This window comes from Pieris napi, chromosome 18 (genome assembly GCF_905475465.1).
Source record: "Pieris napi chromosome 18, ilPieNapi1.2, whole genome shotgun sequence".
Classification (NCBI taxonomy): domain Eukaryota; kingdom Metazoa; phylum Arthropoda; class Insecta; order Lepidoptera; family Pieridae; genus Pieris; species Pieris napi.
The window spans coordinates 2,089,893-2,116,900 of NC_062251.1; the positions used below are offsets into that span (position 1 = coordinate 2,089,893).

At 34.5% G+C, this 27,008-nt stretch overlaps 4 protein-coding genes across 6 annotated transcripts; 2 read left to right on the forward strand and 2 right to left on the reverse strand.

The window, feature by feature from the left end:
* Window positions 1-8,987: 8,987 nt before the first annotated feature.
* LOC125058747 (PR domain zinc finger protein 5-like) lies at window positions 8,988-12,845 on the reverse strand. Of its 2 annotated transcripts, XM_047662899.1 has the most exons (6): window positions 12,603-12,838; window positions 12,141-12,285; window positions 11,848-11,955; window positions 11,380-11,475; window positions 10,870-10,995; window positions 8,988-10,320 (listed from the first exon to the last, which is right to left on the reverse strand). In XM_047662899.1, the coding sequence occupies exons 1-6, from the start codon at window positions 12,744-12,746 to the stop codon at window positions 9,194-9,196; spliced, it is 1,746 nt and encodes a 581-aa protein (XP_047518855.1). In that variant the 5' UTR covers window positions 12,747-12,838; the 3' UTR covers window positions 8,988-9,193. The 2 variants fall into 2 exon arrangements, with proteins under 2 accessions (XP_047518855.1, XP_047518856.1); XM_047662900.1 differs by lacking the exon at window positions 8,988-10,320 and having other exon boundaries at window positions 10,870-10,955; window positions 12,603-12,845.
* A 313-nt stretch (window positions 12,846-13,158) lies between these two features.
* LOC125058755 (zinc finger protein 658B-like) lies at window positions 13,159-16,174 on the reverse strand. Its single transcript, XM_047662911.1, has 4 exons — window positions 15,844-16,174; window positions 15,397-15,526; window positions 14,919-15,023; window positions 13,159-14,180 (listed from the first exon to the last, which is right to left on the reverse strand). The coding sequence occupies exons 1-4, from the start codon at window positions 15,976-15,978 to the stop codon at window positions 13,198-13,200; spliced, it is 1,353 nt and encodes a 450-aa protein (XP_047518867.1). The 5' UTR covers window positions 15,979-16,174; the 3' UTR covers window positions 13,159-13,197.
* A 313-nt stretch (window positions 16,175-16,487) lies between these two features.
* On the forward strand, window positions 16,488-17,509 carry LOC125058757 (adenylate cyclase CyaB). The gene is made up of 2 exons (XM_047662913.1): window positions 16,488-16,931; window positions 17,173-17,509. Exons 1-2 carry the CDS (start codon window positions 16,612-16,614, stop codon window positions 17,387-17,389), a joined length of 537 nt encoding a protein of 178 aa, XP_047518869.1. The 5' UTR covers window positions 16,488-16,611; the 3' UTR covers window positions 17,390-17,509.
* A 207-nt stretch (window positions 17,510-17,716) lies between these two features.
* Window positions 17,717-26,649, forward strand: LOC125058748 (gastrula zinc finger protein XlCGF26.1-like). 2 transcript variants are annotated; one of them, XM_047662901.1, is made up of 5 exons: window positions 17,717-17,966; window positions 18,230-18,377; window positions 24,003-24,125; window positions 24,650-24,793; window positions 25,493-26,649. In XM_047662901.1, the coding sequence occupies exons 1-5, from the start codon at window positions 17,838-17,840 to the stop codon at window positions 26,635-26,637; spliced, it is 1,689 nt and encodes a 562-aa protein (XP_047518857.1). In that variant the 5' UTR covers window positions 17,717-17,837; the 3' UTR covers window positions 26,638-26,649. The 2 variants fall into 2 exon arrangements, with proteins under 2 accessions (XP_047518857.1, XP_047518858.1); XM_047662902.1 differs by lacking the exon at window positions 17,717-17,966 and having other exon boundaries at window positions 18,262-18,377; window positions 23,990-24,125.
* Window positions 26,650-27,008: the final 359 nt, after the last annotated feature.

A 27,008-nucleotide genomic window follows, 5' to 3' on the forward strand; every position in this document is an offset into this window, starting at 1 on the left:
TCTTTTATTGTTATCTGTGACAATTTATATAAAAGGGGGCTTAGTCAAGATGCCTTAACGACGTGTATTCAGAAAGTCGAAAACTAAATTTGTATGAAAATTTGTCCACGAACTGTCATTTTATACTAATTTAGTTTTTTTCAGAGCAGTTATTTCACTACATAGGTGCAATACAATAGAACACGTCATATTTAAGATAGGTAAATAAAAAAAAGTGTGGCATTCGGGGACTGCCGCGGTAAAGCTATTGCATAGAATTTTTATCAACTTATGCAATTATAATTATTTATTTTTTATTTATGCAGTATTTTTTGCTTTGATATTAATTCAATCTACCACTCTACCAGACAGACTAACACGCCTATATAGTGTGTCTCACTCTAACGCGTACCGGCCCCGCTTACGCTACGTCACTGATCTCGTCAGAGAGATGTGAATACGCAGTATGCGTTCTGTCCCACTAACGCACCTGCGCTGCGTCACCGATCACGCCAGACCTGTGAGACACAGTATGCGTTCTTTCCCGCTCTAACGCGTATTGGCCGCACCTATATTACGTCATCGTGTGTAAGGTTTTTTTTTTTAGTTACGGAATTTCTTGATTCGTTCGCCGCGCACAAAGGCCGCGATAAAATCTATGCAATAGCTTAAAACGAAATACTCGCCAAGTTTGGAGGATATCCTTCCTCCACAGATATGTTTAGCAGCTTTTCAGAGACGGCTTTAAATGTAATTAAGAACACTAGATCTAATTTTATAATCAATTATTTATAATGCATTTAATTTATATTAAATAATTATTCTTAAAACATCTTTTTATTTGTCTTATCCCAACTAACGCGGCAAAAATATTGTCATGATCGTAGAACAATGTCGGATTTGAAAAAAATCCAATATCCAGTTTTTATTATATTTGGATTCTACATTGACTAAATATTACGGCTACATTTAAAAAAATTCCATGTGTTTCAAATTAATCAGTCGGTAAAGTGACGGATTTGATAGAAGCATGTGATTTTTCTAGAAAACTGTGTAATTTAATGTTATTATTTTTATTTTGTTTCAATACAATCCCTTTTGTGTGCTTGTACGCCAATTTTCATAATAACAGAATATGAATTAAAATAGTTATTACAAAAACTAACATGATTATATTATTTTGAAATGGCTGCCCTGTAAAATTTATTATTTGTCAGATCCGTCACTATTTTACGACTATGACGATATATCGTGAGGGTATAGATGACAGCACAGCGCTTGTTGTGATCTGTCAGTTGTCAATTTAGATGAACATTAATTAGTAACTACACTAGCTAATAGGGGCATTCAAGTATTACGTAAGGAGATTTACTACAATTTATCCCCCCCCCCCCAGCTTTTGGAATAACTTTAAGGAATTAAATATTATGACACTATCTGGTCAATATATTCTTGATGACTTGTTGTATGTACAAAAAAATATGAACGATTTTAAAGTAAATGGTGACTTTGACCAGTATAATACTTGAAAGACAAAAAATCCAAACGTACGACCAACCAGGCTCCTGAAGATAATTCACTACTTAAATGGAAATTGTATTCGTTTTTACAACCAACTCCCAAGCGAAATTAGAGAATTATCACTGAATAAATTCTTAACTCTCGTTAAACGTAAATTAATCAATATTTTTTTTATATATTTGACGATTATTTAAATGATCCTAATCCTTGGGATTGATTTGCTCCAGTTCAAAAAATTTGGTTGACTCAAAACTTGGCGATCAAAAAGAGTGGCGGAGTTTCTTGCCCGTTCTACGCCCTGACATGCGAACTGGTAATAAATGTAAATTTAGAATCAAATTTACATATATTTCTAAAGACGTTCATAAGTGTACCTACTTGGTTACCTTTATGAATAAATTTAGTTTGAGTTAACCTATTTGGTTCAATTGGCTTTAAGGGCGGAAACGATTACAAAAATATTTTGGACGATATAGGTACATATAGTCGTATATTTAATAGACAAGTCAACTGATGTTTACGGATTTTTTTACAAAGTGAATGATTGTAAAAACTCCTGAATTAATGATCGGTGATGGTACTAGTCACCACGCCGCGCTTTGTAATAAGCCGTCAAAAAACTGATTGTAGTTACATACTACTAGTACCTAACTTATATCAGAGCACTTTTATACAATTTTAAAATAGAAATATTATTATTTTATAGTTTGAAATGATTAACTATTCAGTCATTGTTTATTCATCTGATTGAACAAGAACTGAACATATCACTATTACTATAAATATGGCAACATTATTTTACAAAGTGACATCTACTGTCAGTTGGCTTCGTCTAAAATACGACTATAGGCTAAAACTTTGATTTAATTTTCTTTGTACTAATTTTTTAATTATTATTATTATTACTATGTAGGTTAAGAAAATTGCAAATACTGTATATTTGATTGTTATTTAGGTTTTCATAAACGATAAATAATATATAACATACCACCAGCAAATAGCTACCTGTTTAAACAATTATAGTTATATGTTCAACAAATAGATGTCGCCTGTGGTTCCTTGAATCGCGGTATGTTTAAATTATTATAGTTTTATGTTGAACCAATAGATGTCGCCTGTGGTTCCTTGAATCGCGGTATCGTTATGATTCAAAAATAGTATAAGTATCTCAATTGTTTTTGTATTAAATTGTCTCAGCATTGGGATTGGTTTTATTTGTACATGGTCATTCGTAGCCGGATACAGCAGTGATTGGAAACCCTAGTGTATAAAAAGTGTAAAATAAGTGATTGTGGTGTGTGTAAGTGTAAAGGTGACTAAAACTGTAATTACTTTAAAACTTTGCCTAACAAATTGGAAGTCTAATAACGCAAGTAAAATAACTTAGAAAAATTAAGGCAAAAGTGGTTAACCACGGGGAATCCATGCCCGATTTTGCCTAAGTCGAAATTATTAGTTACACCAAACACTTAGAAAAATTTGCGATTTGGAACTTGGAAATTTTACAAGTGTAACTTAGAAAAATCACAATGGAATCACTTGTAAGAGTACAGAAAGATATTAACAAAACATTAAAAAGGGCTTATACAAATTTTAAGAAAACACCAAAAGATAGAATTACAGGAAGTTATTTGGAAACCAGATTGGAACAATTAGAAAAACAATGGTCAACATTTGAAGAGACACACAATAAATTAATATGTAACTATGGTGAGGAAGATTATGATGAATCGGAGTACAGCTTGAAAGATGTATATGGAGAGACGGAAGATTTATATAGTGAATACAAAATTGATATAAAGGAAAAACTTACTAAATTTAAAAATAGCCCTATAGTTACGAGTGATGTAGTAAGCAACATTAACAGTGAAGTAAAATTACCTAGAATAACAATACCTACTTTTTCTGGCCACTATTCACAATGGACCACGTTTCGTGACCTGTTTAAGTCATTGATACACAGCAACAAATCGTTGCAAGCAGTGCAAAAGTTGCATTACCTAAAAAGTTACCTGACCGGTGAAGCCGAGCAGTTACTACGACATTTGCCGGTTACAAGTGAAAATTATGAACTATGTTGGAGTATGTTAGAACAACGTTTTAATAATAAGAAATTTATTACAAATAGTATTTTAAAAAGATTTTTTTCTCAAAAGAATATTGTTTCCGAATCTTCAAATGCTGTTAAAGAATTACTAGACACCACAAATGAATGTTTAAATGCATTGAAAAATATAGGAATAGTAACTGACAATTGGGATGTTATTGTTTTATATATTTTAAGTTCAAAATTAGATACTAAGTCTAGAGAGTTATGGGAAACTAAAATTTGTAATTTAACAGATGAATTGCCAACATTAAATCAGTTTTTTGAATTTTTAGAGCAAAGGTTTAGGTCACTTGAATTTTTAATAAACAAACCAGTCAAAAGCACTCAATCTCATCATGTAACTTTTAAGGAAAAATCAAATTGTGTCTTTTGTTCAGATAGTACGCATAAAATAGGAAATTGTAAGAAATTTGCTAAGGGTAACCTTAAAACACGTCGTGAGTTTGTTCAAAGTTCCGCCTTATGCTTCAACTGTTTAGGTGCTAATCATTCGGTTGAGGCGTGTCGTTTGCCCACCAGGTGTAAGATTTGCAAACGAAAACACCATTCGCTTTTGCATTACAACGCAAGTGTATCAACAGATAATGTATCAGCTAACAACCAATCACCAGAAGATATCAATGTTGTTGCAACGGCAACAACATCGAGACCAGATGAGACCAACATTGAAAATATTACCACTTGTTTTACTAATACCAGAAAACAAGTTCTATTGGCAACAGCCCTCGTAAGGGCCAACAATAATTCTGGATCAAGTATGACACTGCGAGCCTTATTAGATCAGGGCTCACAGGCTTCATTTATTACGGAGTCTGCAGTCCAGTTGCTGGGGCTAAAGAAAATCAAAAGCAACAGTGTCATATCTGGAGTTGGAGGTGACGGCAATGCCCCACTTGATTCCAAATATGTAGTGCAGATTAATCTGCAATCAATTCAAGATGAATCATTTACTATTTGTGTAACAGCTCATGTTCTTAAAAAACTAACTTCATTCCTCCCTGTAAAGGAATTCGTTGTCCATCTGTGGCCAAATCTACCAAGGATGAAGTTAGCAGATCCAAATTTCAACAAACCAAGTCATATTGATATGTTGCTTGGTGCTGATGTCTATTGTCAAATCATAGCTGAGGGTCTAATGAGAGGACCACCAGGAACACCAATAGCTCAGAACACTAGGCTAGGTTGGATCTTATCTGGAAAAATTGAGAACGATCATCACGACCAACATGGTTTGGGTTGCGAAAACATATTAACAATGCACACTCAAATTAACAATGATGATTTTAACCTTAAACAATTTTGGGAACTTGAGTCTGATAACTTTAACCTTAAAAGAACTCACCTCACTCATGAAGAACAAAGATGTGAAGACATCTATAAAGAAACCACGAAGCGAGATCCATCAGGAAGTTATATCGTTAAACTCCCATTCAGAGATGTCGATCCGAGCTGCAAATATGGTAATTCACGTGAGATAGCAATTAAACGATTCTTAATGTTAGAAAAGCGTTTATTGAAATCACCAGATTTAAAGAAATCATATACAGATGTAATATCAGAGTATTTGAAGTTGGGACATATGGAGTTAGTACCTATAGAAGAAATTGACAAAAAAGAAACGGTTTACTTACCTCATCACGCGGTCGTTAGAGCTGATAAATCGACGACTAAACTCAGAGTTGTTTTCGATGCATCCTGTCGAGACCAGAACGGTGTATCACTGAATAGTGATTTGATGGTCGGACCGGCGCTACAGCCTGACTTACGTCACATTGTTTTAAGATGGAGGCTACATCCTATTTGTCTGGTTGCCGACATAATCAAAATGTACCGTCAAGTGAGGGTAACAAGAGAAGATGTAGACTATCAACGTTTAGTGTGGCGCACAGACACTACAGAAGATTTACAGCATCTTCGCCTTTTACGTGTCACTTTTGGTACTGCGTCTGCTCCTTACCTTGCAGTTCGAACTTTGCAGCAGGTAACACACGATGAAGGAGGAGAGTATCCCGTCGCATCTGAAAAAATCTTAAAGGATTTTTACATGGATTATTTGCTTACTGGGTGTGAATCAGTTTCAGAAGGAAAGCAATTATTTAACGATATTACCAACCTACTAAAGACAGGCGGCTTCGAACTCCAAAAGTGGTCAAGCAATGATGAAAATCTGTTAAAGGAAATAAATAAAGAAGGTTTAGACTTAGATATTAATGTAGAACTGAAATCAAATGAAATAGTTAAAATTTTAGGACTTACCTGGAATCGACGAAACGACGACTTCGAATACTCCGTGCAACTACCTCCAATCAGCATACCTGTAACAAAAAGAAAGGTTATATCGGATATTGCAAGGCTATACGACCCAATGGGATGGATAGCTCCAGCAATTGTGAAAGCAAAAATATTAATACAAAAATTGTGGCTTTCAGGCATCGGATGGGATCAAGAATTACCAAATAATTTACTTGATTATTGGATTACTTACCGTGAGGAACTCCTGGAACTTACCAAATTTCGACTCCCACGCTGGATAAGTACTAAAGCAGATGTCACACTGGAGCTCCATGGGTTTAGCGATGCTTCAAATGAAGCTTATGCTGCTGTAATTTATGTTCGGGTAGTTGATGGGTCTGGAAATGTTCATGTCCATCTGATAACGTCTAAAACAAGGGTAGCACCAATCAAACAAGTTAGTATTCCAAGGCTCGAACTGTGTGGAGCTGTTTTACTGGCCAAGTTGTTACAAGAAGTTGCAGAAGTTCTGCACGTACCAAAGGATAAACTTCACGCTTGGACTGATTCCACGGTTGTGCTAGCTTGGTTAAGTAGCCATCCCAGTCGATGGAAAACTTTCATTGCTAATCGTGTTTCGGAGATTTTAGACATTTTAGACGCAACTCAGTGGTCACATGTTTCATCTACCGACAATCCAGCAGATTGTGCCTCTCGGGGAGTGACACCATCAGCTTTAGTAAACATGGAAATGTGGAGAACTGGTTCCCCCTGGCTACAAAATAAAGTTATCAATTACGAAAGGAAACCCATACCAGACACTAATTTAGAAGAAAAAGGTGTGAAGGCATGCCATGTGGTGGATAGTAGTCAAAACATTTTTTGGACAAATTTTTCGACTTTAAGGAAATCATTGAGAGTATTTGCTTACTGTAGAAGGTTTATAAACAAATTAAAGCGACCTGAAGAGAGTTTTCCTATATGGTTAACTAATAAAGAACTAAATCAAGCATTACATATTATTATAAAAGCATGTCAGAATGAGTACTTTTTTCTGGAAATCAATGATTTAAGAAATAATAAACCAATTTATAAGAAAAGTAAACTTACCGTATTGACTCCTTTTCTGGATCGTGAAAGTATCATGCGAGTTGGTGGTCGTCTTGAAAGAGCTGACTTCAACATAGACAAAAAACATCCAGTGATTTTGCCGTCAAAATCACATCTTACCGACTTGATCATAGCGGACGCCCATGAAAAAACTTTGCATGGCGGGCCGCAATTAATGATAAACTATATTCGGTCCAAATACTGGATTTTAGATATTAAAACTCGTACAAAGTTATTCGTTCGTAATTGTGTTCGATGTGTACGATACGCTGCACAAGCAAGAGACCAACTTATGGGACAGTTACCTCCTTCACGGGTAACTCCAATTCGTCCTTTTCATCGAAGCGGCCTGGATTATGCGGGTCCTATTTTAATAAGAACATCCAAAGGTAGAGGCCATCGAGCATACAAAGGATATGTATGTTTGTTTGTGTGTATGGCAACTAGAGCAGTACATTTGGAGGTTGCAAGCGACCTTACAGCGCAAGGATTTTTGGCCGCATTCAAGCGTTTCGTGGCCAGACGTGGGCATTGCGCTGACTTATACAGTGATAATGGTACAAATTTTGTAGGTGCCGCACGCGAACTCAAAACATTGTGGTCCCAAGAAAAGTCATCATTGGCAATAGAAATTGCTGAGAGTTTGGCAACAAATGGAACAACATGGCATTTTATTCCACCTCATGCTCCACATTTCGGTGGATTATGGGAGGCTGGAATAAAATCCACCAAACACCACCTAAAACGAGTGATAGGTACTCAGACGTTGACCTTTGAAGAGATGAGCACTCTTCTGTACCAAATAGAAGCCTGTCTCAATTCCAGACCATTGTCACAATTAAGTGTGAACTCACAAGATCCTACACCTCTTACCCCAGGACATTTTCTTGTCGGCGAGCCATTGGTTTTGGTGCCGGACAGCAATTATGAAACCTCATCGGTTTCTTCACTAAAGCGCTGGCAGCTAACGCAACAGTTGCTGCAGCATTTTTGGCGTAGGTGGTCAAATGAATATCTCACGCAGTTCATGCAACGTTACAAATGGGCACATCAAAAACCAGAACCGAATGTTGGTGATATTGTTTTAGTTCGAGAGGATAATCTTCCTCCAGCAAAATGGTTATTAGGGATTATAACGGATAAACATGCAGGTTCGGACAATATTACGAGGGTTGTTAGCCTTAAATGTAAGGATGTTATCGTTAAGCGTCCTATAACCAAATTATGTGTATTGCCTGTGACGAAGTAAGATATTTGGGTAAATCTGATGTTGTTGTTTTTTATTTTTTATTTTTTCTGTTGTTGTATAATATAATAGGTATGTTGTCGCTTCTAGCTACTGTGAAAGGCTTGTACGAACTTTTTAAACTCTATTACAGTCCACTACGATTACTTGTTTACAGTTTATTCACGGTGGGCGGAAGTGATGTACATTCTGTCCATGGTGGGCGGTATGTTTAAACAATTATAGTTATATGTTCAACAAATAGATGTCGCCTGTGGTTCCTTGAATCGCGGTATGTTTAAATTATTATAGTTTTATGTTGAACCAATAGATGTCGCCTGTGGTTCCTTGAATCGCGGTATCGTTATGATTCAAAAATAGTATAAGTATCTCAATTGTTTTTGTATTAAATTGTCTCAGCCTTGGGATTGGTTTTATTTGTACATGAAGTCCACCTATTATGGATTATAGAAAAGTAATAGTTTTTTGTACGGTGTTGTGTTTGTGTTTAGTATGTAAAATAAAACAATTATAAATTGACAATTATGCCCTTGTTCTGTGACTTCCAAAAACGATTCCAACCTTTTTATGCAAATGTTCTCTCAATATCCGTAGTGGTGGTGGAATCGCATACAAATCATTAAGATGCTATTGGAAGTTACAAAGTAAGGGGCCCGATCTTTATTCACCACAAGAAGTACGTAGTCATATTATAAACATATTGAGAGAAGCACAGATTCAAATTTTGCTTTGTCTATGATATAAAAAGAAAGCGTCATGCTTTTTACAACCATATTTTACTATCCACCCTTTTAACTTTCCTTACCCGAACCATAGGCTGGCGATGCTTGTGCGTACATTTATACATTCGTAAATTTTGATGTTTCTTTAAAAAATCTCTGAAGAATAGACGCATGCGACCTTGAACCGCTAGCCGTACGAGTTCAAGGTCATTAAGCAGAATGAACATTGCGTGGGTTTTTTTAAATTTCGGAAGCACTCCACTCCATATTTGTTTAACCCTTAGCTAAATCGCTATCCGCATGATGCGATCGCATGTGTCCTTTCAAACTACAATTCTGCACGAAACCCTGCCCACAAATAGCGCAAACAAATCTCCTATCATTAGCATGTATCCGCATATGCTCCTTCAACGTTTTCTTCCTCGCATATGCCTTTTTGCATATGCTACATTGATTCGTCCTCTCCCCGACATGCTTTATCATGTGCACTTTCAATTCCGTCACCGTATAACACTTGTAACTACACAATTCGCAATCCACATTCTTCATCTCCAAATGGCGCCGGCGTACATGGCAGAGCAATGCGTAGCGTCGTTTAAAAATCGCATCGCAAACGTTACATCTGTATTCCAGAGGCGGTTCGCCGTGGACTTCGACCATGTGTTTGTGCTTATTAAAATAATCAGCGAAACGAGCTGGACACTTCGTGCATTTATTTTTTTTCACAGATCTATGGACGACGTCATAATGACAGTTGTATTTATGTTGGGAAGGGAATGTCTTTTTGCATATCTCGCATGGAAACACCCCGTTCTTATGCGAATACCTCCAGTGTACCTTTAGACGATTTTTCGTCATGTAACCAGCGCCGCATTCGCAAACATAATTTCTGTAATGCGTGTTCATGTGGCGTTCAATAGAACCGAATGTTTCGAAGCTAAACCCGCAAATTTGGCAAATGAACTCGTTTCCCTTAATCAATTTGAACGGAACTACCCTCTCACTTGAGGGAAAAAACTTTTGCTTGTGTACCGTCATTAAGTGCGCTTTTAACGCGTTAAAGTCGAGTGAGGTATTACATATTGTGCATTTTAATTCGTTTATATGAGCGTAAATAATTAAGGACTCGGAACATTTTTTATTAAGAACTTTTTTCATTGATTTCTTGCAGTTTTCGCTTTCTTGGTGTGAATGGAGATTTTGGAAGTTGTCAAAAGGTTTAGAACAGTAAAGGCAAAGGATCCCAGAGCGTCGTTTTGGTTGGAATGGCGCCAGATTGGAATTTTGTAAGAGTTGCATTATGTTATTTAAGAGAGTCGATTTTTCTGTTACATATGTGGATGATGTTTTGTTTTGCTTTTGAAGGAGGGCCTTGATATCTGTTCCCCTTACGTTTTTACCTGCAAATGATTATTTCAATTCAATAATTGAAAAGCCTATGAATCTTGTAAAATTGGTGTCAAGAGTAAATTTGCGTTAAAATTTAAACTTTTAACTTTTGACAATTCTCTTATTTTTCAATGTTACAAACGTAAATGACAGGGGCCTCATAGCCTAGCGGTCTTATTAAATGACAGCTAGGTGAGGGGTACCGGGTTCGATTCCCGGTTCGAGGGCAAGTTTTAATTAATTTTAATTTTTTCTCGGCCTTTGGGAGGGTTGTACAGTACCGGGTGAGTGCTTAAACCGTACATGAAGGACACGGTCGAATTTCTAAAGACAAGCACGAATTATAAAAAATCCTATACTTGACGCTGGCTAATGCACAAATCGTGCCAGAGCCATAAAAAAAACATAAATGACAAATGACATTTTCCTAGTCAACATCTATAGAGGAACGTGCTAAATGGCGCCAAAAATTTATAAAGCTAACTGGATCAAATAAACTTACTTAATTTAGTCCAAACGTAATTAATGACTATGGAATCATTAACCAAATACAATATTACCTTTCAAAGAATCCAGCTGTTTGGCAAAGTTATAGTATGTTGTGTACAAAGTGCGTCGAGTGGGTAGCGGCTTCAAACCCGCAAACCTTGACAATAATTCATTTTCACCTTGTATTTCATTATCACCTAAAATTTTATTTCTGTCAAGTCCTAGTAACGCGTATGTCAAAATTCAAATCGTTTTTGACGTAAGGTGGACTTAGTCCTAAGTCTTGTTTTTCAGTGTTAAGTATGACTAGCATGTGTCAAAAATGTAATAGATTTTGACGTAGTCATACTGGCTAAGTCTACTTAAACCTGCGATTCTCGAAGGTCGATAAATGCCTATCAAAAAGTAAATAATTCCAAACATAACAGGACCCCAAAACAAGAAGGACTTTAGAAACAATATTTACAGAAAGTATAAGATTTTTTAATATTTTTATTTAAAGCATAATACAAGAACAATGATATTTTATATAAATAACACAAGGTAGTTAGGAAAAGTATGTAAAAATAAAGTTTACTTACTACAACAATCTTGATCTAATATAGAATAGGAATCAAATGAATTTTCCAAAATTTCCTCGCTTTTCACATTTGTATTGCTATTCCATTGTTTACCAACTGTAATTTAAAGTTTTTTAAATAATTAAACTTATTCAAAATAGCTGTTTCGGCAGATTTATGCATTTGACTATTATTTTGTAGTGGAGTTATTTTAAAATTGTCTCCTTTTTTTATTAAAAACAAATAAAGGGCTGTTAATTTAAATTTAATTAAATTATAGATATATTCTGTTGAGTTAAAGGAACTTTGAAAGAGAAATAATTCCAGCATATATTTGCATAACTATAAGCTTTTAGATAGTGTAAGTTCCCAATTTTGCAATATTTTAATGTGTTTCCTGATATTGAGACACAAAGAGAGTTCCTTAATTTGAACCAGTGGTTTTCATTCAACCAAACAAAAAATTCAGTTTTTTTTAAATATACTTACGATTGCAATCTTGTATATCATTATCCAATGTTGAATCACAGTTTTCTAATTTAACCATCTCTTGTGTATTTACCTCCACTCTGGACTTGTTTGACCATGTATCACTAACTGAAAAATGTAGTTTATCACTATTTTATAATAAAAATTTAATCAAATTGTGCTGTTTTAATCTGTCTGAAATCCAATGCAAGTACTTGCCTGTTAAGGAAAACATGGTGAGGATACCAGCACTAATTCACATCAAACAGGTGCTGTTGTGTGAGAAGGGTAAGTACATGTACAAAAATACTCACTATTAATAAAAACTGGATCTCGTTCTGAAGCTTGCAGCAAATCTTGTTCTGCCTTAACAACCATTGCTCGGAAACTGTTTGCATCTCGCAGTTGTTTGATACAGGACATACATATTAGGCTACTTTGGTTTGACACAATACATAGCTGAAAATATTTAATACATTTTTAGTCTATTCAGACTAAAAGTTTCTTATCATCAAAAACTTCAAATTACTGTCCTAAGTATAGGAAAGCTAGGCTATGAGACCTTTTGGGTTATAAATTATATGATTCTACATTGTACTGAGATTTACAGATAATGTAATCAAGTTACTATTGAGATGCTAACATCAAATGGGTAGATTTGTAGGGTTTTCACAATGGATCATGTTTCTGTAAAACAATAAATAAGTATACACATGTAGGACGTCAATATATTATTTTGTGTATATTCATTTTAGAAGAGACGAACAGATACTAACATATAAATTAAAGCATTCCTGAAAAATATCAAAATAAATCTCGCTTAGACTGTTTCCTTCGTATTCTTTCATTAGATCTCTGTGGAATCCCTCTGAGTGGCAAAATCTACATTTTCCAGTAATATTATATGTATTAAAATCCATTTCAATGATATATGATAAAATAACAAACAAGTAACAACATCAACATAGATTTTCCTACTACTTCCGACACAGACTAGATCGATTAAAAACCAAATATATATTTTGACACTTGACTCTTGACAGACGTAGCTCTCAACACATTGAAATAGGTAAATTTCTTTAGTAATTTTTTTTTCTTTTTAGCCGGGATCCTTTTCTATTAGGTTTTTCTTTGCCAGTCTCATCCTTGGCGGTAAACCTAAGCATAACTTACGTAGGTAATTGTATTATTAGTGTCGTAATAACATTAGACTAGACGAGATTTAGCGCAAACTTATCAAAATCCGATACATATTTTGTGGCGTACGGGAGTCAGACTTGGCGCTAAGCACGCCACTAATTAAAGATATGTATATCTAAAAATTAAAAACAGTTCTTTTATATGTATATATTTTTTTAAGGTTTTACTTGTTTATTGATTACATTTACTAAGATTTTCATGATCCTTGATGTGTTCTTTTAATGTATATTTCCTAGTATAGGATTTAGAACATACATTACACGTATACGGTCTTTCTCCCGAATGTTTTAGCATATGCTTCTTCAAACTATGATTCGTTATAAACGCCATATTACATTCAGTGCATTTCTTATTCTTATTACCATGCGTTTGGCGAATATGCGTAGCTAAATAATGCTTGATATTATAAACCCGCGAACAAAACGGACATACAAAGTTGTGTGTTATATTATGCACTTCAGACATATGTTTGATTCTGTCATTATAGTGTTTCATTTGTTTCTCGCATATATGACATTTTATAATACGTTTAGAATGCAGTTCCATATGGTTGGCTCTCGAAGATTGTGTTTTTAATACCTTCCCACATTTTAAACAAGGATAAGAGCCATATTCGTGTGTCCGTTTGTGCACTTTTAACCTTTTTGAATTTATAAAAGATTTCCCGCAAACATCACAAATACAGTTGGCGTAGTGTTCGTTTAAATGAGTTGTAAGGGAACGGAATACGTGAAATTTCTTCTCACATAAATGACAAGAGTAAGGGCTAGAATCAACTTTATAATCTGCGATACATTCGCTATAGATAACTTTATTGTGAACATCACTAAGATGGCGGCGCATGCAATCCACATCTGTCAAACTCAAATGACACTTCCGGCATTCGAGATTCGATATGTCAATTTGAAGAGAGCGCGGGAAGCGTTTTATCATTTTTAATTCATTATCTATGTTCGTATGAGTTTCGTTTGTGTGTTCTCTTAATAATTTTAGTTCCATGAAATCTTTTAAGCAGAAAAAGCATCTAAACCAGCTCTTTAGATGTCGAAAGGGGCAAGCTGTGGTTTCCTTTAAGACAATTCCACAAGTGAGGATAATTCGTTTGCGTTCCGATAGTTGTTTACAACTCTTTGGCATTTGTAGGGGTAGACAATCTGAAACATAAATTAATTGGTATGACTAACACCACATTTCGCCTTTTCAGCAATAAGAATATGATAATACAAAATATCTTAATGTATCTATTTTTAATTTATTGCACGCCTCTGGCTGTGCTCTACTCTCGACATGTCAAAAAACACAGTCTTTCGAAACTTTAATGACTTTTTTCTCACTTACAGGATAATATGAGTGCACTAAAATAGAGTTAAATAATCTATCAAGCACATCTGGTATTTTTTGTGAACAATTATTTTGTTTAATAGTAAATAATAACATTAAAATCAATCATTCTTGGACGTCCGTCAGTCTGTGTTTATGGATCCATGTATGTGGCAGAGAAATTGGTCGAAAAATTTATCGTACCAGATTACTTTTTTTCTTATTATATAAAGTTATACCCTGGGCTGATTCCTAGTTAATATTAGCGTTCTAAGTACTGTCGTTTTATTATAATTTGTAAAAAACTAAAATACGACTGTGTATTTTCACCTTAGAGTTATGGCGCCACTATATTTTTTATAGTAAAAATATATAGTGGCGCCATATAAATTAAATAATATAATTCTTTTTTTTCAATCATTCATTTTCATTTATTTTTTTTGTCATTTTCTTTTAAAAAACTTGAGTTTTTGTTTAAGAAATTTTAAATGTGAATGACTGCTATGAGGCGTGCACTTTTGGATTTTCCAAACTATTGTAACTATTGAATGGATTTAAATGAAACTCCTTACTTTGTAGTTTAGATATTGGTATATCTTCATCTGGATCCTCAGTATTAAAATTTTCTATAAGCCTGTGAGTATTTTCATCAAAGGCATTGCTTACTGTTCTATTTTCTGGAATGTTGAATATTGTTTTTAATTTTTTGATCGATATATTATCATATTTTTCTGTATAAATTAAAATCCTGTCTTGAAGGGATATTTTATTAATTTAATACACACTTAGACACTTCTGTATTTATTTTCTTAAGCCATGTTTTCAAAGATTTGTATAGCTGTAAACTCTTTTGGGATACATTTATGCATAGATCTTGTATTTCTTTTACTTTATTGTAATGTGTTTGTTGTTTCCTGCATAATATAAGGTAATTCTATGGACATTTTAAGGGAACTCTGGTAATTAAAAAAAATATATATACAGAATAACTGTAAAAATGGAATTATTTTTTAATATTTTTTTCATTTCTCTTAGATATTAAATACTCACTATATAACTGCCATAGCTCATTATATTTTATCTCGGATGACTTCACTTGCTCATGAAATTTGTAAATATTTTCAATTTTTTTAGCACATTCATCACAAATTGTGTAACTATATCCAGGTTGTGATGCCAGCTTAAAACAATATACATCTCTATAAAATAAATCCCTTAAAATCACAGTTTTAGTTTACTACTATTTATTAAAAGCATAATCACAGATTGACTATGTCTTCAGTTTATTAATATATTTTAAATTTTCAAGAAATTATAATCTATAATAAATGCATTTTAATCTTAGGTTGACAATTGTAATAGGATATATGATAAACAATTTTAAAAAATACTGCCTATTTACACAACATTGTAACAATATAAATGTTTAATGATACAATTACAATATCAATAAAAATAAAATTATAGAAATATTAATAGATAAAGATTTTAACTTACAGTAATACCAAAATATTTTAGCAATATGGTGTTCAGTGCTTCCGGCAAATCTCCGTAAGGGTTTTGTAAATCTACTCCACCAATATAAGATAAACAGCAACGACAAATATCAGACTGTTCTATTAAAAAATTCATCTCATTACATTAAATAACTGTTAAAACCAGTTCACTGAATCTTTAAATTAAATATAATAAAGGAATATATTTAAGTTGTAATAATTAACTATAAACAAATTTAATGTTATTAATAATTTATGACGCAGTATATTGTATAATAACACTATACGCAGTGCTGCTGACGAATTGGCGCCGAAAATAAAGGAAATTCAAAAAAAAAAACACAGTAATCACTAATCAATGACATTGACTTATTGTAAATCAAGATTGGCGCTTAAATTTAAATTATAGCACATTTTGTTTTATTATGGTACGTGGCGCTTCAATAGAAAATTGTATGTTTAGTGCTTATGTAAATTATATTATAAAACTTCTGATGTTTAATTAAATTTACCAAAATTTTCAAGTCCTTTGCTATCTCATCCAGTAAATATACGAATCGAGTCTATATAAATATATAAGCTGAGTAAAAAACTAGTGCCTGCAACACTTTCATCTGTTTAATAAACTAAACGTCAAAACTCTAAATTTGACAATCTAGTTTAATTCGCGCTCATTTTGAGATCCATTCTAATTTATGTTTCAGTACTATTAAAATTTACGTCATAACTTGCAAATTGAGAAAGATAAAAAGATTCAATCTCAAGAACCATGAGAAACGTTGAAATAAAAGCGCGAGTTGACGACGTCAAAAGAATTTGTGAACTTGCTGAAGAACTAAGCGGTGGAACATTTAAGTTAATAGAGCAAGATGATACTTTTTATAATGTGCCTAACGGTCGTCTAAAGTTGAGAATATTTGAAGATTCATCTGCTACTTTGGTACGCTATGAGAGAAATGATGAGGGTGGGCCTAAAATGTGCGATTATGATTTGTTAGAATTCTCTTCAAATGAAAAAGAAAAATCTATAAAGTTAGATAAAATGTTAAAACAATGCTTGGGGGAGCGTGGTCGTGTTGTTAAAAAACGGCAAGTTACACTTTTAACTGTTAATTTTTTTTTAACACCAATCAAATTACACATTGTGATTTGTGAATGCTATTCTATTGTCTGAAAGTATTTGTGGCAATTTTTTTTTACTATCATAGAAAATATTTGCTACACAACTCTACTATTATGACATGACATCTACATTGATATGATATAATAAATCTATAAACTATACAAGATTGATAAATACTCTTTATATATTTTTATTTGTTAATTTTAGAAAACTATACATGGTTGGCCAGACTCGAATACATATAGACACAGTTAAAGGTCTTGGAGACTTTATGGAACTTGAAGTGGTTCTTAGACCAGAACAAACATTGGAAGAAGGCCAGAAAATTGCTGAAGATTTGAAAACTAAACTTGAAGTTAAAGATGAGAACCTTATTGAATGTGCTTATATGGATTTGCTTGAAAAGAAGAGCCATAAAACTTAGTTATTTTATATAAATTGTTGAATTATAATGATATGCAATGCATAAACTTCTGTGAAACATTATTGTGCTGTGATGCTAAGCATTTGTTATTTAAAGTTGATTAAATTCTTATGCAAAGTATTTAAAATGAATTATCATTATTTTTTTTATTTTATATTATATTGATGCTATTTATGCTCTGTTTGCTACTTTTAGATATCTATAGAATTTTTTATTATCTATATAAATCGATTGTGACAATATATGTCAGTGTCTAATTAATAATTCAGTTGCTATTTTCTGTCACTGTCCTTACTGGCGTAGTACTGTTCTGTGCCGTCCGTCAAGTGTCAACTTTTACTTGCTTTTTACGCTGGTTGCCTATACGCCTGAATTATCTTGTGTTCAGTGTTGTTTACTATCAATAGAATAAATATATTTTATTTAGAAAGCTGCTGATAGTATAAAAATGAACGAAACATCATACGGTCAATGTCGATGCTGCCTTGTTTCTGGTTATCATAAAAGTATGACGGAGGAACATGAAGAGCAAAGAGATACCTATATAGATATGTTTTTAGAATGCTTTAATTTATTTGTAAGTATTTATTAATTAGTATTTTATTGTTTATAAACTAAGCTTGCAAATGTTGCATTTATATTCCAACCAAATGCGTTTTTCTGTTCTGTTATAATTTACTTATTTCAAATTGTTTCTGACTGTTCAACTTACTTTTTAACCGATTGTAGTTATTATTTGTGACGTTTTCCTATCCAATAAATATACCCTAAACTCTAAAGGAACTCTTCCGCTGACTGGTAATACAGCTGTATCATCAACTTTTATTAATCTATTTTCAGTTATCAACAAACAGTGAATTGACTTGCCTCATATGTAAATCTTGCCTTGAAGAACTCCATCGGGCGAATAAATTTAAGGCTATGGTTATTCAGAATGAACAGAAATTACTAGCAATGAGTTCAAATAATGATGTGATGTATGTTAACTGTAAGTAAATTCTATACTTAAAGATGTCTTGAGGGAGATTTACAAAAAAATGTGAGCCATCACGGGACCCCTGGCAGATGTGAAACATCAACATTATTTTGTAAAAGTAATATGCAGAAAAGAACAGATTGTGATAGGAACTAAATATGTCATAATGATAAAATAAAATATTACAACTTTTTTTCCAGATAACGATGGCTATTTATTGAATAAACATTTATTTTCATTAAATACAAAAATTTTTTTTTTTTTTTTTTTTTTTAATGAAGCGCATCGTGCCATCAGTCTTCTGACTATGAGCAGATGAGTTGTAGGATGGTTTGCGGGTGGAGATATTCCTCATTAGGAATATCTACCATAATAATATTAGCTCAGTCAATGCGGCTGAGCTCCAAGGTTCTTCGTCTTTTGAGTCGGTTTATATACTCCGGTAGGGTGAGTTGAACAGCTAGGTGGTTAGGATGATATTCCAGCCTAGTCTTGTACTTCTGAGCGTATACTTTTATTTCCTCCTTGACTGTAGGTATGCCTAGGTGTTCATGTACTTCAGCGTTTCTTATGAACCAAGGCGAGTTGCTTATTTGTTTAAGGATGTAGTTTTGTGTTCTTTGAATTTTAGTTTTGTTAGAGTCACATGTAGCTCCCCACAATTGTATCCCGTAGGTCCACACCGGTTTTATAACAGAATTGTAAATAAGGAGTTTGTTGTCGATGGACAATTTCGAGTTTCTACCCAGTAACCAGTACAGCCTCTTATATTTAATGTTGATCTCACGCCGTTTTGTTTCGATGTGTTTTTGCCATGTCAATCTACGGTCCAAGTGCAGTCCAAGATATTTAACTGTGTCACTCTGAGGCAGTTCCTTTCCTCCTAGGTTTACAGGGGGGCATGTCTTTCTTCGCAGTGTGAATGTCACCTGTACTGATTTGCTAGTGTTCACCCTAATTCTCCACCTATCGAACCAGTTGCTTATTTCATTAAGGCTTCGCTGCAGCTTTAACGTGGCTTCTTCGGGTTGTTTACTTGAAGCTAGGATTGCCGTATCGTCTGCATAGGTTGCAATGTTGACTTCAGAGGTACGCGGTAGATCTGAGGTATATATGGTGTACAGCACTGGGCCAAGTACAGAGCCTTGAGGTACCCCTGCAAGTATATCATGAAAACCTGATGTACAATCCATCTCTTTCACTTGGAATATTCTATCGGTGATATAAGACTCTAGGATTCCATAGAAAGTATGAGGCAGAAGTGACTTGATCTTGCATAAGAGCCCCTTGTGCCATACGCGATCGAATGCTTGTTGAACGTCCAGAAAAGCTGAGGAGCAGTACTCTTTTAGCTCAAGGCTATTGCTTATGAATTTACACACCCTGTGAGTTTGTTCGATAGTGCCATGTTGAGCTCTAAACCCGAATTGGTGATCTGGAATTATAGAATTTTCATGAATAGCTTGCGAGAGCCGTCGTAGTAGTACCTTCTCCAGTACTTTAGAGACGATCGGGAGAAGACTTATAGGTCGGTAAGATGAGACGTCATGTGGCGATTTTCCGGGCTTATGGACCATAATCACCTGAGAGACCTTCCATAGCGCTGGAAAGTATCCAACACTTATAATCCGGTTGAATAGGGTCGTCAAGTAAGTTATAGCCTTACGAGGTAATTCGGAGAGAACCTTTTTGTCAATGAGGTCAAAACCTGGTGCCTTCCTATTCTCCATTTGTAGTATGGTTCTTTGTACCTCCCTTGGTGTTACTATCTTCAAGGGCAAATGTAATTGGAAATCCTGCTGGAGAATGTCATCTATTTCTGCCTCATCCGACCCAGGAGTGGCTTCATTTGGAACAAATACTTTAGCCAGATGGTCAGCAAAAGCATTTGCTTTTTCTAGTTTAGATCTAGCCCACTTGTTTCTATCTAGTCTTATAGGTGGTTTAGGGTTTGTGGGTTGATTCAGATTTTTGCATGCCTTCCAGAGAGAGTAGTCGGTGTCTGTTGTAGCTGTTAACGACATCAGGTTTTCCTCAATAGTAGCATCTAGATTTTCTTTTATAGTCTGTTTAAGGTGTTTAGCGTAGCGGTTTAGTGCTGTTTTATCATCGGGATGACGACTATTATGCCACACTCTACGTAATCTTCTCTTCTCCAGGATCATGTCATGAATTTCGTGGGGTACAGAAAGCTGTCTGGTCTTTTTCTGAGCCATTCCCTCAGAACTCCTCCAGCATGCGTCCTGCACCACTCTAGTAAATGCCAAGACTGCACTATCTATTTCCTCCTTACTCTTTAGTGAAATCCGTAATTGTAGGGCGTCCTCTACGAGGTCACGAAACATTTGCCAATTTGTTCTCCTGTTGTACAGTTTTGGTTTCCGTTGGCACTCCAGAATATTGGTACTAATAGTTAATATCACCGGGATGTGAGCTGAAGAACCATCGAGAAAGCCATCAATGTGATAAAACAGTCGTGAGAGACCCTTCATTAAAAAGAAGTCCAGGACATCAGGCAATCTTTCAGGGTCGCTTGGCCAGTGAGTTGGCTCGGGGGTGGAGATTGTTGTTAAGTGGTTTTTATCAACGCATTTTTTAAGTTCTCTACCACGCGTGGTAATCAATCTCGACCCCCACTGCAGATGCTTTGAATTCCAATCTCCACCTGCTATGAAGCGTGGACCCAGACTGTTAATATATGTGGTGAAGTGTTCCTCAGTTATAACGTGCTTTGGAGGACAATAAACCGAGGAGATACAGAAATTCCCATTTTCATCCTGGATATTTATTGAGGTGGCTTGAATGGATTCCGATCGAAATTGTGGAAGTTCATAGTGTTCAATGGAGGATCTAATTATAATAGCTGTGCCTCCATGTGCAGTGCCATCGGGATGATTTGTTGTGTACACATTGTAGTTTTGTACATGTATTTGGCTGTTGGATGTAAGGTGCGCCTCAGAAATAAGCAAGGCATCCAGATTATGCATTTTTAGCAGGATTTCAGCTTCATTTTTCTTAGGCGATAGACCATCTATGTTCCATGTAGCAATTTTGAGTTTATTCATTTTTATGGTAATTTGTTAACTAGTGTAGTCAAGAGCCCCAGAATGGTGCTCATTTGTTGTAGGATTGTATCAATTTTTTGTGATTGTTTTATAAATATTTCCTCAATTCTATTATTCAGTGATTGTTGACTGGCTTCTGGTACAGATTGTTGGTTTGTACCTTGGACTAAATGATTACTTTTAGCCACTTCATTATATCCCTTAGGCGTATTTATTGTGGGTGGGTTCGGGGGTTGCTTTGTAGGTTGGGGGTTTGGGCTTATACCACTATTGGGAGAGCTTGACGTAGGAGCTTTTCTTGCGCTTAGAGACGAGCGCTGTGTTTTTCTGGCTAGAATTTCTTTATATACCTCGCAACCTTTATAATTCGCAGGGTGAGGGCCGAGACATAAGGCACATTTTGCTGGGGTACTGCGGTCCACTTTAGGACAATCTTTGGTTAAGTGTGATTCTGCGCATTTGAGGCATCGACCTGGTCTCATGCAGTAGTTTTTGGTGTGACCATACTGCTGGCATCTTTGACACTGTACTATAGTGGTCCTCTTTTTTGGGTCTTCTATAGTAACAATTTGGTGGAAAATATGTCTGATTTCCTTGGCTGCTTTATTATGCTGACTAGGTTGCAGGTTTACAAAAAAAGTTGAGGTAGGTTTTTTATCAGGCCCAAATCTGGCATTGATAATCTCTCCAACTACTATGTTTCCCGTTTTCTCAAATTCAGCTTTTATAACATGAAGTGGAGTAGTGTGGTGCAAGTTTCTTACTACCAGTCTGTAGTTTCTGTCTTCTTTTCGATTGAATGTATGGCCAATGAGACCCTTCTCTCTTACAGCTGTAATAAGTTTTTTGTAAACATCTATGTCTTCACTCATAATTCTTATTTGTGTTTTGTTTACTATCTTAAACTTGAATGTGGTTCTTTCAGTTGCAGATTCGAGAAATTCCGTCAGTTTATTGACATCTTGGATTCCATATAGTATGATTGGAGGTGGATTGCTGGGCTTCTTTCCTTTGGTTTGGGTAGGTTCTTCAACGAGAGTAAGTCCATCGAACATGTTCGAAGTAGCTACACTTTCGGGGGACTGATTTGAGAGTTTCCTTTTTTTATTCGGCTTTCTATTTACTGGAGCCGTTTGCCATTCAGGCAAGTTGGTGTCGCAGGCTACTTCTTGAGAGCTTTGTGGTTCCTTCTCCTCATTTCTGGTAGGCAGTAAACTCCCAACCGATACACTTCTCTGTCTTATAAACAGGCTTGGATGGAAGGCTTGTTGTACATATTTCTTACTTTGACCAGTAGCATTCACTGTCACGGGGGCCTGGGTACCCACCCTCGTGGAGTCTTCGGTAGCCAATTTCACACTTTCAGCTACCTCCATTCTGCATCTTGATGAATTAAACTAGTTAATATTCATTTTAATTAATAATGCAAAATTTGCGGGTAGATTCAAAAGTGTTCACTTTAATGTTCGACTAATATCTTGCGTTTAGACGTATAACAATAGATTATTTTAATAACTTAATAACGAACTCGTAGTGCACAATCACTGATTACAAGATTATGAGCAATTACACACGCAATTCTATAATAAAAGTTTATTGTTGACGGACGCGACGCGACGTTGTTCGCGCGAGTTGTAAGACAGTGGGCAGAAATTATAATACAAAAATTTAAGTATTTATTTCAAATCATGATTACTTAATTCGTTTAATCAGTGACTTCGGTAATAGTTATATTCAATGTTGCCTCTGCGGACGGTATTACTGTCACAATTGGTTGATGGTAACTGAAGTATATTACAAAAGTATTGGACATAACGTTATCAAGATATCTAATAAATACAGCATCTATTGTTGTCCCGTATTGGTTTTACGTGCGGCTATAGATATTTCACATCAATAATACTTACTACTATGGCAAACTATGACTTTTGTTTGTCAAAATCAGAATAAGAATCTATTGTACAAATTTATCATGAGTATAAATATAATATGATTTATTATTTTACTAGCTAAAGGAATTTTTATTTATGCCATATACAGAGAAAATTATAGTGTACATTGTGGCATTATATATATTTACATGGAAAGAAAAAATTTAAAGTTAAATAGAGTGACATTTAATGGAGTTTATTGTAAAAACATGTTTATATATTTCTAGGAATAGGCCAACATACAATTGCCCATGGGTAAATAAATTTTTCACACTTTGGGTTCATTGCATTTTTGTTAGGGACCCCTATTTTGTTTTGAACATATAATATGGTCATGTCAGTCAGTGAAGATGCAGCTTTCTAATGGTTTCACCATTATTGAAATTGGTCTAGTAGGTTTTGTATGAAAACATTACAAACATGCATACAAAAACACAATTGTTTCCTCTTATAATATTAGTATATATAAAAATAATTCTAGTTGACTTATAATTATAAAAATGCTCCATTTTGATTGATTTACTTATTTAGGTTTCTCTATAACAGTAATGAAGCAATATTAAAGTTTTTGTTAATCTGGTAAAGAAAAAAAAATTCAGCTTTTCACTATTCATATAAATCAAAACAGTTTTGTATTACAGTACCCAGGCCGATAGAAACGGACGTAGACTTCAAACTAGAATCAATTAAGTTGGAACCTCTCAGTGACAATGAACATGTGGAGCTTGATAATGACTCGGACTACATTAACTCTGATGGAAACGGTAATAGACACTTTTATGTATATGCAAAATATTTAGAGGAAAAACATCTATTTCTTTATATTATTTCTAAGCCCAACATGTGTTGCCACTTTAAAAAAATACTTAAAAAAATTATTTCAAAAATTTCAAAATTTATTGGTCTAATAATTTAATTGATTGAATAAGTGTATAAGTGAAAAATATAGATTTAATTTCACCGTATTTGCCAACTCTATCTCCAAAGATGATGCCCCTTCTTTCCTGAGATCAGTATGTTTAGCCAAGGCTGTACATTTTGTTCACTCTGGTTTTCTTAGTTTTATTTTAGTGGCGATTTCCTAAATCATTAGAGTTCACTCACTTCAACTGTTACAATGCATTCATAAGATACATAGCAGTTAAGTTTTTATTATTTCGCTTATATTCTATTGTTGTACGCTACTGCTTAATGTAAAGTAAAAATAAAATCCTCTATTTAAAGCACCCCGATGACCCAGGAATCGTACAGTATGTTTATGCTATTTAGATTTTTTTTTATTTTTTAGATCAGGATGATGCCACAATTGATCATATAGACGGAGAGGCCGAGTTATTGGCTCGCTTTCCTGGTATAACTAAATTACCCATTCGGGACACGCTGTATACAAATGCATGCGCTGGATATGTTAAACATTTGGATTTGCTTAAAGGTAATATTTTTTTTACGTATTATAAAATAAATATCAGTATAAGCCTAGAAGTGTTACTGTGTGAACCCTGCTTCCGCTTGTGAATTTACTACATTCTCAATCAAATCTTTAAGGCGATATGTTAAACACAAGAGGCTGACCACGTGACTAGTGATTAATACATTCTTGTTCCTTTAATATTAACTTAAATGTAACGATAGTTTTTTATAATAAACTACATAGTAACTTTTTCATGTAGAGTTGCTTAAATTTTTACCGCAATTAAAAGGCTGAATTTTTTCTCTCCTGAAATATTGTAGAAGGAATGTGTCTAAATCTAATATATAATATTCTCGTGTCGCGGTGTTTGTGGTTAAACTCCTTCGAAACGGCTCGACCGATTCTCATGAAATTTTGTGTGCATATTGGGTATGTCTGAGAATCGGGCAACATCTTTTTTTCATCCCCCTAAATATTTTTATTTTTATATATATTTTTTTATGATACAGCATCAAAAATACATACAACCCCTAACTTTCACCCCTTTACGATCAACCCCTATTTTTTTTATTATAAATGATATACATGGCAAAACGACGTTTGCCCGGTCAGCTAGTTAATCTATAATATACCTAACAATTATACCCATTTCAAATATTTTTATTGTATTTTGAGTTCCGTCATATAATGTGGCGTAATAAACATCATTTTTCGTTTTAGGTAAACTTATTTCTTCAAAAATGATATCTAATATCATAGAGGACGCTGAGCGTGAAAATGGCGGAAAGAAAATTTACATAACAGAAAAGACTGCACAAATCCTAAACACATCCATAATTTTAGAAAATTCAAATGTCACACCATTTAAAAGTCGGAATCGATCCGGTTTTCCTTGCTTTTACTGCAGGAGTATTTTTGAAGATTTGCCAAATTTAAAAAGTCATCAGGATAAACTACACTCCAAAGCGGACATAAAACGATCTTTAAATGCATACGGTGCTGAATGTTTGGTCGTTTATGTCGATATAACTGATTTGAAATGTAAATTATGTGATAAAGAAATGCCTAATTTGAACGAATTAAAAACACATTTGACGAGAATACACAAAAAGCACTTCTACTCGGACTACACAGATCGGGTGATACCCTTTCGTCTGGTCCATCGCGAAAATAAGTTCGAGTGTCAGATGTGTGGTTTTACATTCGAAACTTTTGGTTCAATTGAACGCCATATGAATGTTCACTTTAGGAATTATGTGTGCAAAGAGTGTGGGACGGGTTTTGTGACAAAATATCGTTTGAAAGTGCATACAAAAAGTATGCACGTTGGCGGGAGTTACCCTTGTGAGATTTGCAAGAAAGTCTTCACAACGCAGCAAAAGCATAAAAACCACGTCGATGCAGTGCATAAATTAGTGAAACGTTTTAAATGTCCGCACTGTCCGGAGCGTTTTTCTGAATATTTCAAAAGGCAGAAACACATCGTCGAAATCCACGACGGTCCTCCTTTGCAATACAAATGCAATGTGTGCGATAAATCATTCGATAGACGATATACTTTATCCAGACATATGAAAAGAGATCATTTGGAGGAAAGGGATTTTCAATGTCAATTATGCGCCTACAAGTGTTTTACGAAGAATGAGTTGAGAGTTCATATGGTGAAACACAACGGGGAAAGGATTTTTGAGTGTTCCGTCTGTCATAAGTCATATGCAAGGAAGAAAACTTTAAGAGAACACATGAGGATACATAATAATGATAGGAGATTCGCATGTGCGGTTTGCGGACAAGCGTTTGTTCAGAAGTGTAGTTTAAAGGGACATATTAAAACACATCACGTAGATTATAATTTACCAATATAATATATTATAAAAAATAATGTCTTTTATTATTACCGTCTTTAGCCTCATAAATACAAAATTAGAATTTGTTCGCACTTCTTAATTTATCTCATTAATTTTCTTTTTCTTATTAGTTTGAGAGGTTTTGTAATGCAATGAAGATAAATAAATACACTGTTTGAATTTCTCATTGCCAAATTGTTCTTGAAAAATAAAATTAACAAATCAGTGGCGCTTCCTTTTTAGGTCGTAAATTTCTGAATCTGTTTCATGATCATAATATGCAAGTAAGTGATCAGCCTCCAGTCACCAGTGCTTGACACACGCCGTCGACTTTTTGGGGTCTAAGATATGTCGGTTTCCTCACGATGTTTTCCTACACCGTTCGAGCG

Bases quoted from the DNA above. Each gene is read 5' to 3' on its own strand.
- LOC125058755 (XM_047662911.1), bottom strand. From the start codon at position 15,978: ATGAATTTTTTAATAGAACAGTCTGATATTTGTCGTTGCTGTTTATCT. The intron at 15,527-15,843 runs GTAAGTTAAAAT...TATTGTTTTAAG, and splicing joins TAAAATATTTTGGTATTACT to CTGGCATCACAACCTGGATA. The intron at 15,024-15,396 runs GTGAGTATTTAA...TCAACATTCCAG, and splicing joins TGAGCTATGGCAGTTATATA to AAAATAGAACAGTAAGCAAT.
- LOC125058748 (XM_047662901.1), top strand. From the start codon at position 17,838: ATGAACGAAACATCATACGGTCAATGTCGATGCTGCCTTGTTTCTGGT. The intron at 24,126-24,649 runs GTAATAGACACT...TTTATTTTTTAG, and splicing joins CATTAACTCTGATGGAAACG to ATCAGGATGATGCCACAATT. The intron at 24,794-25,492 runs GTAATATTTTTT...TTTTCGTTTTAG, and splicing joins ACATTTGGATTTGCTTAAAG to GTAAACTTATTTCTTCAAAA.
- LOC125058747 (XM_047662899.1), bottom strand. From the start codon at position 12,746: ATGGATTTTAATACATATAATATTACTGGAAAATGTAGATTTTGCCAC. The intron at 11,476-11,847 runs GTAAGTATATTT...TTTAAATTACAG, and splicing joins TGATATACAAGATTGCAATC to TTGGTAAACAATGGAATAGC. The intron at 10,321-10,869 runs GTAATATTGTAT...AATCATTTGCAG, and splicing joins ACAGCTGGATTCTTTGAAAG to GTAAAAACGTAAGGGGAACA.
- LOC125058757 (XM_047662913.1), top strand. From the start codon at position 16,612: ATGAGAAACGTTGAAATAAAAGCGCGAGTTGACGACGTCAAAAGAATT. The intron at 16,932-17,172 runs GCAAGTTACACT...TGTTAATTTTAG, and splicing joins GGTCGTGTTGTTAAAAAACG to AAAACTATACATGGTTGGCC.